Source organism: Mustela nivalis (assembly GCF_964662115.1).
Source record: "Mustela nivalis genome assembly, chromosome: 13".
In the NCBI taxonomy this organism is placed as follows: Eukaryota; Metazoa; Chordata; class Mammalia; order Carnivora; family Mustelidae; genus Mustela; species Mustela nivalis.
The window spans coordinates 62,342,982-62,359,475 of NC_139032.1; the positions used below are offsets into that span (position 1 = coordinate 62,342,982).

The following is a 16,494-nucleotide window of genomic DNA, read 5'->3' on the forward strand; positions in this document are numbered from 1 at the left end:
GATGTCATGATAGGGAAGAACTTTCAGATAGTCCAAAGTTCGTTTTTGGTTAAAGATCACTTTTTTAGATGGAAAGCTCAATTGATTATTTTAAAAAATGTAATATTGAAAGTGAGTAGCAGACTGGAGACTAATATTTTATAGCCTAGTGTGAGAAAAGCTTGAGAAATTGTGTTACAATTCAGGGAGAAAAGATAGTAAACAGATTAAGATATAGGATAAATCTAGGTGACCCAATATACTTACTGCAAAAATTCCAGAAAATGGCATAGAAGCAGACAGAAAAGAATGTGCTAGCAAAATTAATGAAATTAGTGAAAAAAATACTTTCCCAAATACATATAATAAAAAAAATGTCAATTTTAAGAACAAAGAAAAATATTGTTTATACATTCAGCATAAGGTAACACTGCTTATCTCTTAGAGACAGAAAAAGTTCAGATTTTCTTTTTTTTTTTAAATACCAAAAGGCAGTGAAGCATCATATATTAATTGTTAACCAGAATTCTTTAGATCAGCCAAGATTTTCCATATATAAAAGCAATAGTCATCTTTAGATAATTAAGTATTCAGTGTATAAGGACCCTTCTTCTTAAAAGAAATTACTAGAATTAGGATTGGATCATAAGAAATCAAATAAATATCCCAAGAATGGGAAAGTTACTTCCTTAGTCGAAGGCTGAAGAGCAGAGGAAGAGTAAGTGGATGTTGACTGAGCTGGTGATCATGAAGCGGGTAGGGGGGCAATGGGTGAAGACAGGATGATTCACTTGTTCTGGATCTGAGCCCTGTGAGCTTCTGGAATGGATCTCTGACTAATGGGAGTAGTGGCCAAGTATAGGAAATAGGGAGGATTAAGAAATTGCGGTTGCCACCTTCAGTGTTTTTGCTATTGTTGATGTTTATTTCATTTGAGGCCCTTTTTCAGGAAAGCCATCATCTGGCCTTGGTCCCGTTGAACTGGCAGCTGTCATTGCTGGACCAGTCTGCTTCGTCTGCATCTCACTCATGTTGATGGTTTATATCTGCCATAACCGTACTGTGATTCACCATCGAGTGCCAAATGAAGAGGATCCTTCCTTAGATCGCCCTTTTATTTCGGAGGGCACTACATTAAAAGATTTAATTTATGATATGACGACATCGGGTTCTGGATCAGGTAAGGAAATTATTTTTCCTTTTTCCTAAGGAATCTTCTAAAAGTTAGCTATATTATTTATTTTATTAGTTGGTTAAGCCAATTTGGCTTAGTGTGTTTAAAACTTAGTTCAACCTTAAGCCCAATAGAAGTCTATGACTATTTTAGCATAGAAAATTAGAATGTACTTTTACTGTTGAAATAAGTAAGTCAGCTTCCTGTTTGTATAAATTGAAAAGCTTTCTCACCTTTTGACTCCATGAGATAGAAAGAATAAGGATAATTATTTTCTAATGGATGAGGCTGAAGTTGACAGATACTCAAATGATCTGCGGCTACCCATTCTATTCAGGATTGTTTAGCAGCTTTATTTTTATACTTGAAAGCAAGCATGACTGAAAATGTGTTTGGAATTGTGAAGGTTATTTGCTTTTTTAACATATGAAATTGCTGTCTTTAGCTCAGACCTATTTTTTTATTAAACTAATGATTTTCTCACTTTAAAAAATGTCTAACCACCTTGTAATCTCATATAGTTTTATGGATCCATGGCCTCTGTGATGTTTGCTTTTCTCAGTTCCATTTGCTGATTCTTGTGGTTTCAGAAATAGACTGGCTAATTGCCAGAATCATTCCTTGGAGTAGATTTTGGTACAGCGGTGCTTCATCTTTAAACTGAAAGGGATTTATTTTTTTCACTTGCATGTGCTTTGAAAGGATGCTAAGAGAGGCAGACCCCTGTCCTCCACAATATTGTAATTTGACACTGGGCTAGGAATCAAGAGATCTAGATTCCAGTGCAAGTTTGTCTTTGGTTGGCTCTGACCTTGTTAAACTGTGTTTCTTCTTTTGGGCTTCTGTTTCCTCATTACAAATATGGAACAGATACTGAGATATACTGTCTTTTGAAAAATATAAATCAACTTCAAAGAAAGCCCTGGTTTGTGGATAAAATGAAGATTTGAAAATATGTATATTTGAAAATATACATAATGAAAATCTCACTAGGGGCGCCTGGGTGGCTCAGTGGGTTAGGCCTCTGCCTTTAGATCAGGTCATGATGCCAAGGGTCCTGGGATCAAGCCCTGCATCGGGCTCTCTGCTCAACGGGGAGCCTGTTTCCCCCCCCCTCTCTCTGCCTGCCTCTCTGCCTACTTGTGATCTCTGACTGTCAAATAAATAAATAAAATTTAAAAAAAGAAAGAAAATCTCACTAATTTTATAATTATATATTATAATTTTATAATTAAGTGACTAAACGAACATTAAAGCAGAAGTTGTGACTGGGGGTAGAATATGAGTGAAGCATGAAATCACATACAGTACAACAAACGTTCATGCAATGACAAATGTCTGTTTATTTTAAGGAAATGAATATATATTGTATGCATATCTGTTGAGTCATAAAAGTATGAAGAAACTGACTTCTTGCCCTGAAGTTGTCTGTTGGCCATGTATATACAGCACGTGACTTCTGTCCATGACACTGAACACACACAGGCTTGCCACTGGAACCTAGGTCCCTCAAAACAGCCTTTAAGGATCCCTGAGACCATAGTGAGCAGGGAGGCAGCAAGAATTTGGGTTGAGATGGAACAGCCTTGGCACTGAAGATGTGACAGTCTTTGGGCCAGAGTGGTAGAGGAGAGGAGAGAGCTTGTTTTAGGATTTCCCTGGAGTTTCCAGTTGATTCTGAGTTAATCCAAAGCATTCCCAAAGGAGATCTGGCTCATTCTAGAAGTCATCCTAGATCAAAAAACTATGATAAACAAAGACCAAAGTCCCAGAAAATCAGGGTGTCTAAAGCTCATTTGGAATTAGTCCCTTGTTGCCAGACTTCCACCCAGAGAAATCACAGCTGCTTATGCCACTTGGCACGGTAGTGCTGTATCAGGCCTCCGGGGGAATCAGCCTACCTAAAGGATTAGAAGAAATTGCTGTCTGGATGGCACCTGATTTCTGAATAAGAATACATTTATTTACTTTTCAGGATGCAGACATGAAGTCAAGAATGAAATCACTCTTTTTCCATTTTACCTGTATTTTTAGATGCATCAGGAACTACAGCTCTGTTATCTGAGAGTTTCTCTCTTTCCTTTTATGCTTTACTCTGCAAAAACTTGTCTACATTGTTTGCTAGCTCTGTGGCTTCGGGCAGTTAGTTGATGTCTCATGCCCAAGTTATTTTATCTTTAAAATGAAAGTAATGAACCCTGCCCTGTACACGTCATTGGATTGTTATGAGGTTCAAATGAGACAAGATGTTTTGATAAATTGTAGTTATGTCCAAATGACAGGTGTTACACTTATTGGAAAGATACTTGGAAGAACAATCTGACATATGGTATTAATTTGCTGCATTGTACCAAAAAAACTTAGTTGAAGGCCTCCTTTCCCCGTCATAGTTCATTATGTGCTGAATGGCCTCCAGATTTATTGAGACAGAAGCTATCCTGTGTTGAATGATAGCAGAAAATGCCACCTGTTTCCCTCCTTTCATTATAAAGCCTTAACACTGTCTCATGCATGGGACTCATGACTGTGAATCAGTACAGTGGCTTTATGTATACCCTCTTTAGTTCTTTTGCTCATTGAGAAAAGGTAAAACTAAACATTTCATGTTATATTCATATGTTTATTATTCAGTACCTTGACTTTAGTGGAGGAAAGGTCTCTCTATTTCTCAAAGACTGTATCTTTAACTTGGGAAGGCAGCTCTATGTGTGAAGCTAACCTAATCCCTGTTGTGTAAATTTGAATCACAGGTTGTATGTGTGCCCTTATTTAAGCTGCTGTTAAAGTGTGTGTGCACATGTGCTAGTTTCTGAAAGAGAGTGAGTCTCTTAGGGCCACTGCTTTCCCTATGGAAGTTTTTCTCTCAAGCAGTTGTAAGGAGAGGAGAGGAAAGCAGAGAACATAGAGATTTGAATTAGGCCTATTTATTTTTCTCTTTAGAAGAAAATTACTACTTTTTAAAAATGCTCATGTATTCCTGTCGGTTATGGTAACTAAATATAGATAATATGATGAATCTTGATTTGGCTTTGAATTTTAGTTTGGGATCTAGAATCCAGTGATAATGGGGAGACAAAAACTTTCCTTGTCCTGGTAGCCTTTCTTGGCCATATCATTTACATGGCCATATCATTTTCAGACTTCCCGTGTGTAATTCCCCTTTCTTCTGTACTCCTTGTCTTTCTAACTTCCAGAATAGCCTCCTGAAGTTAACTCTTAAGTATACTTTAAATCTTTAAGTATATGGTATGACCCCATTCAAAGGCTGTAAGAAAATTTCATAAATTAGTATCTATACTAAACCACATAATTAAGAATCTTCATAATATAAAAGAGCTCCTTGATTTAAATAAGGATTTTTCACAGATCTATTTTTAGCTAGCAGCCTCCTTATAAACATAAAAACAATTATTTATAATCAGACTGCTAACTGCTTTGCCGGAGGTGGGGAGGATAGAGAGCAAGAAGAGGAAAAGGACCCATTTGAGAAACTTAGAGATGAAAAGAGAAAAAACTTCTGATCACTTTAAAGACTTAACATTTCAATTAAGAAATATTTCACATCAGGAAATCAAAGACAGCACATAATTTCATGTACTACCATTGGGCTAATTTGGTCTAGCAAGGAACTCTGAATATAGATTATAAATTACACAAATTTATGTGTATAGATTGTCTGAAAGAAATAGTAGTTTGCAGAACATGGTTGATACTGGTATTTTTATTGTCAGGGTCAGTATAATATAACACTTAACTTGGTCTATGAGGGGATATGATACTGAGTGAATTGGAATAGTCCCATATATAGTGATACTTAAATGTTGTAGGTAGTGAAAAATCCTTTTCTGTAAACAAGTAAGTGTGGCAATATTTTAAAAATACATATTTTATTTTATTTATTTTTTTTTTAAAGATTTTATTTATTTGACAGAGATCACAAGTAGGCAGAGAGGCAGGCAGAGAGAGAGAGAGAGAGGAGGAAGCAGGCTCCCTGCTAAGCAGAGAGCCCGATGTGGGACTCGATCCCAGGACCCTGAGATCATGACCTGAGCTGAAGGCAGCGGCTTAACCCACTGAGCCACCCAGGCGCCCCTAAAAATACATATTTTAGAGTAGGGCATGTTCAGATGGTGAAATAATGCCAGCGTCCCGTCACCACTTTCAGTTACTTGGCATCATTCTTTAAGATACTAATGTTGCCTATGCAGCCAGTTCCTAGCACATAAATTACTTGTCTTGAAATGGTTTGTGTGGTAATTTTTACTGATTTTTTTAAAATCAGTATGGATTGTACATACTGATTTTATGTTTGTGTTCACATAGTTTTCTCCTCCCATCAATAAAACCGTTACCAGATTCATCCTTCTAAAACAAGATTTTTAAATTGCTTCGTCTCATTCATGAACCCTTTTCAGAAATTTTTAGTAGTTCCTGTTTTATCCATAGCTCTCATTGGTCATTTTTTCTTTTTTAAAGATTTTATTTATTTCACACAGAGAGAGTACACACACAAGCAGGGGGAGCAGCAGGCAGAGGGAGAGGGAGAAACAGGCTCCCTTCTGAGCAGAGAGCCCAATGTGGGGCTCGATCCCAGGATCCTAGAATCATGACCCGAGCCAAAGGCAGATGCTTAACCACTGATCCACCCAGGCACCCCTCTCGGTGGTCATCTTAAGCTCAGCATTCAGTACCCTTCATACTCTGACAGCTTTCCTCTCTTCCACTGCTTTACCATACACATCACCATCTGTTTAACTGAGCTGGTTCCATAAACATCCATTCATTTCCCTCTTCTACCTTTGCTTTAATATTCCTTCTACCTGAAAACCTTCTCTCCCCTTCTCCTGTGGTCCTATCCCTTCCGTAAAGGACAGTCAAATTCAACTTACTTTATAAAGCCTACCTGGACTCTCTAGGCAGATTCTAGATTCATCTGTTATATTTATTATCTTATTTTCATTTTATTATGAATTACTATTTTTTGCAAATGTAGTTTGTCACTCCTCAGTGAGATTGTAAGTTCTTTAAAGATAGAGCTTTTGGAGTTACTCTGTCACTGCCTATTTTCATTTTCAGGTTTACCATTGCTTGTTCAGAGAACAATTGCAAGAACTATTGTGTTACAAGAAAGTATTGGCAAAGGTCGATTTGGGGAAGTTTGGCGGGGAAAGTGGAGAGGAGAAGAAGTTGCTGTTAAAATATTTTCCTCTAGAGAAGAGCGCTCATGGTTCCGTGAGGCAGAGATTTATCAGACTGTAATGTTACGTCATGAAAACATCCTGGGATTTATAGCAGCAGACAATAAAGGTCAGTAACATCTGCTTCTCCTTTGAGTATAATGAAATCTGCTTGAGCCTTTCTACAAATACGGCTACTAAACACTGTCAGATTTGATGAGAAATAAATGTTTGTCATACAGATTAAACCCATTAAGTCAAATAGAATATATGAGAAACCTTTACAAACAGGAACTTTTTAAAGATTTTCTTGACTGATGACATGCTTCTAAATCTCCCAATTGTTCTATAAGATAAAAGAGCTATATTTAAATTTAAAAGTGATGTGCTTTTGTTATTTTGGTTTTAGGCAGTTAGTTATTTGAGTATAGTCATAGCATAGAAAAGATAGAGTTTTATAAACTCTGCGTGCTCAAAATTTTGAGGTAAGTTAGAGCCCAGAGATCTGTTTCCTTTACATTTCTTCATGACCATTAGGGCATTCTAATAGATACTAATGACCTTATCTATTAAAAATAACTTCTCAGTGTGTTCTGTGTTTTAAGTTGGCAGGGGCTAAGTAGTCTTTTAAATAAACAAACTTTTAAATCAATTCCATTAAGTAGAGAAATAGTTTCTCCAGGGCCACTGTGCCCATAGGTAACCAACCGTCTAGCTGCTTTCTTGCCTGTAGTACAGATGCCTGGGGCCCTGGCCTCAGTTCGATGCTGCAAGAAGCACGGAAGGTATGTCAGGGGAGAGTCAGAATGAGTGCTGACGGGGACCAGTGGTTTCACCCTGTACTTCATCTACCGTCTTGGCTCTGGCTTCTACTGTTGTGCCCATAGTTCCTGCTTTTGTAGCTTCATCAGAGACTCATGTTAGCACTCTCATCATCCCCGCCTGCAATCAGATGCATGCTGTCCCTTTCTCTTTGAGATTGGCCTGAACTATGGTCCTCTTTTTCCTTTTCTCCCTTCCCATTTTCTTTCAAGTATTTATTTCTTCAGAATACTGTTTAATGATTTTCCCTTTTGCTTTCCCATATTTTTGAATTTATTATCAGTAAGCAGTTATTACTTGTTTCTTTTTTAGAGTTTATTTCTAGAAAATTTCCAATATATAAAAAGTGGAGCAAATAGAGCCTATCACCCATCTTCAAATGTGATTAGCTCATTGCCAATCATATTTGATCTGATTCTACCTACTCTGCCTCTGAATTATTTGAAGCCAAAGATATGATAATATATCTTTTTATCCATAAACATGTTTCATTTGTATCTTTAGATTAAGGAATCTTAATGCAACATGACCACACTACTGTTGTTAATTTTTGAAATGTCATCAGTATCCAGTCAGTTTCACATTCTGCAGTTGTGTATTCTTTTTTTTAAAAAAATTGGCTATTCACTTTTAGGATGCAAAATCCACACATGGCATTTGGTTGATATTTAATTTAAATCCCTTAAAATTCCTTTGTTCCTCTTCATTTTTTTTTTTTTCCTTGTGGTTTCTTGAAGAACTGGATTGTTTGTCCTATAGGGCTTATCACATTCTGGATTGTGTTGATTGAATTTCCATAGTATCTTTGATCTTGCTCCTTGTATTTAAAAACTGGTAGTTAGGATTAGAGACAATCTGAGTCATTTTATTGGTTTCCTGAAAATATTGTATACCTGCCTGTATATTATGCACTTTATATGATATTTGTATAAAATGTATTATATATTGTTTATTACATATCGATATATATATCACATTAGGAGCCATATAATATTTGATTATCTCTTTCTATTAAAGAAAATATTTTTATTTATTTATTTTAGAGAGAGAGAGAGCATGAGCAGGGCGGAAGAGCAGATAAGGGAGGGCAGGGAGGGGGAAAGGGGAAGGAATCTTAAGCAGACTCCCCGCTGAACTCTGAGCACCACCTGGGGCTTGATCTCAAAATCCTGAGATCCTGAGCTGAGCAGAAAAGAAGGGGTTGGATGCTTAACTGACTGAGCCTCCCAGGGGCCTCTTGATTATCTCTTTTTGTGACTTGGGGCAGTGATGAATGTGATGGATGTAGGCAGTGATCTATCAGTGGTTACTTCCAATTCAGTATTACTTAATGTGAAAACAAAAGCAGTGGTTATAGTTCCATTAAGTCCTTTGTTTTCATTTTCTTCTGCTTTGGCACCATTTAGTTTCCCTTTTAACTATTAAAACAACCTTACAGACAATGTTCTGTGACTGTAGATTTTCTGTGTTCATTTCTTACTTCTTAGTAGTTATGTTTGTTTTCTAAAAACTCTTTTTATTGATTTGTGTGAAGGCTCTAGGTCTACAAACAGTAATTGCTCCCTTTAAGGACTTAGCCACATGCATAGTTTCGAACTTGACTGTGGTGGTTGCTTTTAAATCTGCCTTTTGGGGCTCAAACCTTACCCAGGCCCAACATGTTTTAGGCACGTTCCAAGTTGCAAACAGCCTGGCAGAAAATGCCCTTGCTGCTGTGCCCTGAAATTTTTTTCCCCATTTGCTCAGGCAGCAGCCAAGCTGGTGCTGTCATCTGGTGGTCACCATGGGAACTGGCTCACCCTCTTGCGTCTTCACTACCCTCTTCTTTCTTCTTTGTCAGGGGTTAATGGACTTTGTCCATCCTACACACATTGTAGGATGGGCTACATCCACCCCAGTTCCCTTCTCCTTTATCTTTATCCTCCTGATTTAGTTAATCCCCCCTCAGGCAACCCTTTATATTACACAGCCTCTTACATATCCTTCTTCTGCCTCTCTTGTTAATTACCTCAGAAAATCTCTCTTTCTTCCATCTGCCTGTGTTGCTCTTTGTCAGCCTTTCAGAATTCAGTCATGATTAATAAGCATGCAGATACAAATGGTGATGCATTTGTATCAGGGAAAAGAAAAGGTATATGTTTGAATAGAATCAGTTTATAAAGTTTAGGAAGAATAAACTTTGTTTATATATAAAGTTTGTAAAGAACTAGTGTCCTGAGTATCTAAATTCTTTTGAAAATACCCAGAAATCCCCTCCCGAATCTTCTGAAAATACCCTTCTTAATCTCATCTAATCAGTTACTTTCCTTGAAGTAACAGCCTTAAAATATAGAATCTATTTTATGTCAGTTGGGGTGGGTTTTTGTTGTTGTTGCTGTTTTTTGCAACCATTAGGGAGGGGACAACCCATTTTAAGTTCTTATGAGCCATGCATTCTACTAAATGCTTAATGAAGGTTGTCCTGTTTTTTTAAATCTTCTTAGCAGTTTTGCAAAAGTAAGGTGTTCTTGCTGTGTAAAAGAAGGAACAGAGCCTCACTTATCTGAGGTCACATAGTCAATAATAACTAGGCCCTGGATTTCATCCCAGGGCAGGATGACCCCCCAAGTGTGTATCTTTTACTGAATTGTGCTGCTTCCTAGTATGTGGTTTTCTTGCTATTCCTATGCTAGATAAGCTTTTGTGGACCAGCCTAACCTAGAAGCCTAGCCAGAAACTTTACCACGATTTCCATGGGAAAACATATTTCAAATCCATGTATTAGTTTATAGACAAATATTTGGAATCCATATTCCTGGTTGTTGAGGTTCAAAATCACCTTATGTAAAACTGGATTCAGCCCCAGCTTTTTTTCCTCCTGACCTGTCCCAGCTTTCCCATTTATCAATGATACCACTATTTTTACATTTTTTCTGAGTTGGAAACCTTGGAATCATAATCCTCTTATCTGACTTCTTTGTAAACTGAATGTACAGTCTGTGATTAAAGCTTGCATTTCTTCATTTAAGCTCACTTTCAGTTTTGTCCTATACTATTCCATTCCTACCTACTGTGGCCACAGTGGGCTCCAGATACTTCTCATCTTCCTCATGCTCCCCTTTCCTTTCCTCCTTCTAGAAAGAACCACTGAGCACCCAACCTGAACCAAACATTTTTCTAACTTCTCAGGAGTCCCAGCTCTGCTATCATCTGTATAGATTCAAAATCACCATCTTTGAACTATGATTCCTTATCTCTTAAGTGGGATTAGTTCTCCTTGCCTTATCTCAAGAATAGGGGACTTACTCAGAGGATCCAAAAGCTATGTATGTATTAGTGTGAGACAGTGTGAAAATATGAGGGAGATAACATACAGACTTAATTACCGTCATCATGTTGCAGTCATGGAATTCAGGACTGAGTAAAAGTGGTAAATTGTGAATGGATAAATGGATGTTCTGCAACCCATTTGAAACATTGTTATTCTCCTCTACAGACAATGGTACATGGACTCAGCTCTGGTTGGTGTCAGATTATCATGAGCATGGATCCCTTTTTGATTATTTGAACAGATATACAGTTACTGTGGAAGGAATGATAAAACTTGCCTTGTCCACAGCAAGCGGACTTGCCCATCTCCACATGGAGATTGTTGGTACCCAAGGTAACTCGAAGTACTTATGTTATTTAAGCTTGAAATTCCCATGAATCTAACGTCCGTTAGAAAATTTTTGTAAGAAGTCAGCCTAAATGAAGATGTTTAAAATAAATTTTAAATTTAAAATGATTTAAAATTTTGATGAAATTATTTTATCTTTCTGTTGAAAATTTCAGGTGGAGTTAGGAATAGGGGAATTTGTTCAGAGAGTCTCTAGTCATTGTAGCAACACTGATACGTGAGTTCTTAAAAGTAGCATTTGGTCTTGTAATTTATGAGGATCCTGATTTGAGAATTCAAGTCTGACAGAATGTGTGTTTTATGTGTAGTATCAAATGTAATATGAAACATGCTTTTTAAAAATCAGCATGCCACCACCGAATGTTATCTGGCCATCTAATAATTATATTTGACCCTGAGATAAGGAGACTGTATGAAATCATTTTATAGTTGAAAAATTATATACTAAATTTTAGTTATGAAATTGTTATGGTATGATTTTTGTGCCATGTAGGGTATCAAATGCCAATATATCTCTCTTCTCTAGTGATTATCCCCTTGCCACCTGGTGGCTCCCTCACTCCCCACATTACTACACACATGCTGTTTCACATCTTAGCCTCCCTCATCTCTGTAATCATTACTGTTGATAATAACAGTTCTATTGCGTTATGATTCACATGTCATATAATTCACCCATTTTAAGTGTATAATTCAGTGGCTTTTAGTATATTCACAGAGTTGTGTATCACCACAGTCTGTTTTAGAACGTTTCATCTCTCCAAGAAGAAACACTATGCCCATAGCAGTCACTCCCCATTTCCTCCCAAACTCCTTAATCCTGAGCAACCACTAATCTATTTTCTGCCTCTTTAGATTTGCTTATTCTGGATAGTTCCTGTAAATGGAATCATATCATATGTAGTCTTCTGTGACTGGCTTCTTTCTCTTGGCATGTTTTTGAGATTCATCCATGTTATAGCATGTATCAGTAGTTCATTCCTTTTTATGGCTGAGTAGTATTTCATTAATTGGGTATACTGCATTTGTCCATTGGTTGAAGGACACTTGGGTTGTTTCCACTTTTGGCTTTTGTGAATAATGCTGTTATGAACACTGGTGTACACTTTTTTGGTGGGTATATGTTTTTAGTTCTCTTATACAGTGGAGTTGCTGGATTATACAGTAACTAATGGTTTTGAGGCACTACTAGACTATGACTCTTTTGTCCAAAGTGGCTGCAGAATTTTACATTCCTGCCAGCAGTATAGGAGGACTCCAGGATTTCCACTGTTAGTATTAAAGGTTGTCAATTTTATACTGCATATATTACAGTTGGTGGGTAAAGGAAGTGGTGTAGATGCTTGGTCCTTGGACTGAAATACCAGTCTGCGACAAGAGTTCCATAAATAATTCATAAGATACCAACAAACAAACATCTTTAACTCCCAGTCTTTGAGTTGTTACTTATGTTTTTTGAGCACCATCTTTTGGAGCATGTTATTTTCTCTCTTTTCTTTGAAGAAATGTAATTTCAGCAACTTTTGGTATAACGACTTACTTGAGATTGTTTAGTCATGTCAGGCATTGCGGGCAATGTGGGCTGAAATGCTGGAGCAGAGGCTTTGGGCCTAAGCGGCAGAACTGTGATTGGTACCACCTTTTAAGCAATCGCATTTACTTTTTGTTTCTTTAGGGAAACCAGCCATTGCTCATAGAGATTTGAAATCCAAGAATATCTTGGTAAAGAAGAATGGAACTTGCTGTATTGCAGACTTAGGACTGGCAGTGAGACATGATTCAGCCACAGATACGATAGATATTGCTCCAAATCACAGAGTGGGAACAAAAAGGTATGCATGTGAAGAGTGTTTAATATCTTCTGAAATCAACTTCTTTTTCATTTCCTTCTTGTTTGTATGTACATATCTTCTGAAACTCAAACCTCTACTTTATTAGATTGCCCACAGGTAGAAGATCTCATGGTCTTGCCTGCTCTGAAGCCAAGGTTACCTGACTTTTAAAGATGCCTGCTGATGAAGGTGGCCCTTCCAGAAAATATTATCATTCGTTATATTAGTTATAATAGTAATGGTAGCTGATGTTTATAGGGTTCCCAATATGTACCAATCATTTTAATTTGTCATATATAATTTATATATATAATCTCAGTTAATGATCTCTTCAAATGCTCTATGATAGCTAGCCCAACCATTTTCTGATTTTTAGTTCCTGGAGATACACCTTTCTTTCTTCCTTAGAATTTCTGCATGTACTGTATCTTAGAGTAGACTTTGCCCTGCTGTTTCCCTGATTTGTACTCCCCCTTTCTCAGAGGAAACCCTTTCTAGACTGAGGTGCCCTTACCAAGGGCTCTCATAGCAGGCTGAACCTGGACTATTAAGGCACTTAGCGTATTCTAACTCTCCATTTACTGTCTGCGTATTACACTGGATTGCAAGCTGCTTGAGAGTAGACTTGTTTTACCAGAGACCATTATAGTGTCTAATACATAGTAGATCCTCGGTAAACATTTGTTGAATCCATGAGTTTTCTAAGGAACGTGACTAGGTAGGTGTCATTGCCCTCATTTCACAGATGAGGAAACAGCCCCATGGAAATTAAGTAATGGGGTCAGCTTCATACAGATGGTAACCTAAGGAGCTGAGACTGAACCTAAGTTTTTCTGACCCAAAAGGCCTTACTCTGTGTATTGTCACAGCATGTTGCCACAGCGTATCTTCACGTTAATGCCTTGGCCTTAGGTAGAGCCAAGCTTCAGTCTATCTCAGTTGTATTTATGATTTCTGGATTCAACAAGGACTCTCAGAACTCTTGACTTAGGGGTCCAGGACAGTGGTTGCTGCAGGTCTTCAGGAATCCTGATCTGTAACCTTAGTAGCATTTTTAAAACTTCAGAACCCTATAATGTGTCATCAGTAGGAGGACTGGCATTCATTTTTTATCTATTATTTTGTTCCCTGGATTATGTCCTCATCCTGCCTTACATCTGTTTTAGTGAGAAGACTTCTAGATTAAATTATGTGGTCCGTGCATAGTACTTGACAAAGTAGGTGGTGTATGTTAAGACATTGATAATAGTCATGATTGTTACATATGTGTCTTTCTTTCTTTCTTTTTTTGTTGAAGATTTTACTTATTTGACAGAAAGAGAGACAGCGAGAGAGGGAACACAAGCAGGGGGAGAGGGAACACAAGCAGAGGGAGAGGGAGAAGCAGGCTTCCCACTGAGCAGGGAGCCCAATGTGGGGCTCAATCCCAGGACCCTGAGATCATGACGTGAGCCAAAGGCAGACGCTTAACCCATTGAGCCACCCAGGCACCCCACATATGTGTCTTCCATTGGAAACTAAGATCATAAGACAGCTAGATAGCATCAAATTGCTATTTCAGCTTTTTATGGCATTTAGTTAACATCATTAATTTTCAAATCAGTTTGTATATTTAATATTTTTCTTGAGTTTAATATGATCTTGGCTATATAATATTTGTGAATGTTGATCAAAGTGTTAACACTGGGTGGTTATAATGGAATGATTTTTCACTTTGTACTTTATGAACTTTGGGAAAATTTCCATAAGAGTTATGAGTCATTTTAAAAAGTAGCAGAACCATGCTGAAAGGGGAGAAAAGTCTTAATACTGATTTTTTAAAAAATTCTCAGGAGAAAAAGAAAATATATGAAACAGTTCAAAAGTAATGTGACCACCATTCCATAGAGTAATTTGCTGACTTCTTTTTTAGGTACATGGCCCCTGAAGTTCTAGATGATTCCATAAATATGAAACACTTTGAATCCTTCAAACGTGCTGACATCTATGCAATGGGCTTAGTATTCTGGGAAATAGCTCGACGATGTTCCATTGGTGGTAAATTTCTCCCCTTCCCCCAACAGTTTGTCATGAACAGAGGCTGTTCCAGGAGAGCCTTTTTTTTTTTTTTTTTAACTGAATGAAATCATATACATCAATAGTCTAAAATTATGTTCACCAGGTGATCACTGAGAGTGCCAAAGAAAGTAAAGGAGATAAACCTGCAGTAAGAGGAAATGCAATGACACACTTCTAGTATATTCTTTTACTGTTTGCATTTGAATCTTGGGAAGCATCAAAAACCAAGCCCTTGTTATCTTGGAATATAGTTATTTAGAATGGAGAGGCCACCCAGGAAGCTGTTTCTAGCATGTACTTGGGTCAAATTCATTCCCTCTCCCCTCCCCTGCTAAGAATGTTGTTATTTTGTCTGACTTCTTAGCTGAAAGTTACATATACAGAATATACTTACATTGCAATTTCACTACTTTTTAAACAAGTTTATTTTAAGTAAATTTTAGATTGAGCACTTTGGATATTTGCTTGAGCAGTAGTTTCTTATCCTTGCGGGGTCCAGGCTTGGTTGAGATTAGGGACTCAGGTTTATGTGGCAATAAGAGGGAGACTGTGTCTCTGTTTTGTAGCAAAGAGGACAGATCCAAGTAGAGGTAAAGGACTTACACCTCAGATTTGCTTGTAGGATTTATATCTTCATGGTAAAGTGTCTTTCCTTATACCAAGGCTGAGTACTCACAGAATAAAAACTCTCATTTTTTGCACATGAGGGTTCTTTGGGAAAAGATAATCAGGTCATTGCAGCTCGTAGTTAACCATCATTAAAAGAGTCTTTGCTGATCCCACAGTGAAACTTAGTTTCAGGGTATAGGCCCAGTACCAACTCAGAGAGATGGGCTGTTGATGGCAGGTGTCTATGAGACAGAGCAAGCTATAAGCCCTGTTCCACTTCACTAATTAATTAATGAATCCCTGAAATAGAACTCTTGGGTGTTCCTAGACAAAGAATAGTCTAGCATTATCTGAGTAAATTTTTTTTAAAAAAATTTCTTTAACCAATATAGGAATTCATGAAGATTACCAGCTGCCTTATTATGATCTCGTACCTTCTGATCCATCAGTTGAAGAAATGAGAAAAGTTGTTTGTGAACAGAAGTTAAGGCCAAATATTCCAAACAGATGGCAGAGTTGTGAAGTGAGTATTTATTTTGGATACTACACCATTTTCTAAACTGCTTCTGCTTGGTGTGTGGAAATTTGGTACTTTTCTTTAAGGAAAATAGACACAAGCATTTTCTTTTTTCTTTTTTTGTCCCCATGGCAGTTAAACCAGTGGGTGAAAAACAGAATAATTTGGTTTTCAGGTTCAGTCTCAAGGACATCAAAAGGGCTGTGCAGCACTTGTAGTGGCCATCAGTGTATCAGAATAGTATTTAAATCTACCAGTGAACCAAAGCAGTTGCATTTTCATTTTATCTATCTTTTACATGGAATGTGCAATCCAGTTACATTAAATGCACTTACCAGTATGGAGGGATCTAAGTTTACCTTTTTTGTTTTTTGTTTTAAAATAAGTGCACTCTCTAGTTCCCATCACCTATTTAACCTATTCCCCAATGTATCTCCCCTTTGGTTATCATCAGTTTGTTCTCAGTAGTTAAGAGTTTGTCTCTTGGTTTGTGTCTCTCTTTCTCTCTCTCGCTTTTTTCTTTGCTCATTTGTTTTGTTTCTTAAATTCCACATGTGAGATCATATTGTATTTGTCTTTCTCTTCACTTAGCTTACTTCACTTAGCATTTTACCCTCTAGCTTCATGCAGGTTGTTGCCAATGGCAAGGTTTCATTCTTTTTTAATAT

The 16,494-nt window shown here is 37.3% G+C and overlaps 1 protein-coding gene across 2 annotated transcripts in view; it reads left to right on the forward strand.

Moving 5' to 3' along the window:
- TGFBR1 (transforming growth factor beta receptor 1) overlaps positions 1-16,494 on the forward strand; it is a 56,430-nt gene that overhangs the window by 30,793 nt on the left and 9,143 nt on the right. The window contains exons 3-8 of one of the 2 annotated variants that reach the window (XM_082696763.1): positions 929-1,159; positions 6,230-6,460; positions 10,628-10,795; positions 12,486-12,642; positions 14,555-14,679; positions 15,702-15,832. In XM_082696763.1, the coding sequence (XP_082552889.1) occupies positions 929-1,159; positions 6,230-6,460; positions 10,628-10,795; positions 12,486-12,642; positions 14,555-14,679; positions 15,702-15,832 (1,043 nt within the window). Of the gene's footprint in view, positions 1-916; positions 1,160-6,229; positions 6,461-10,627; positions 10,796-12,485; positions 12,643-14,554; positions 14,680-15,701; positions 15,833-16,494 lie in introns of both variants that reach the window. The other variant, XM_082696762.1, reaches the window with a different exon arrangement.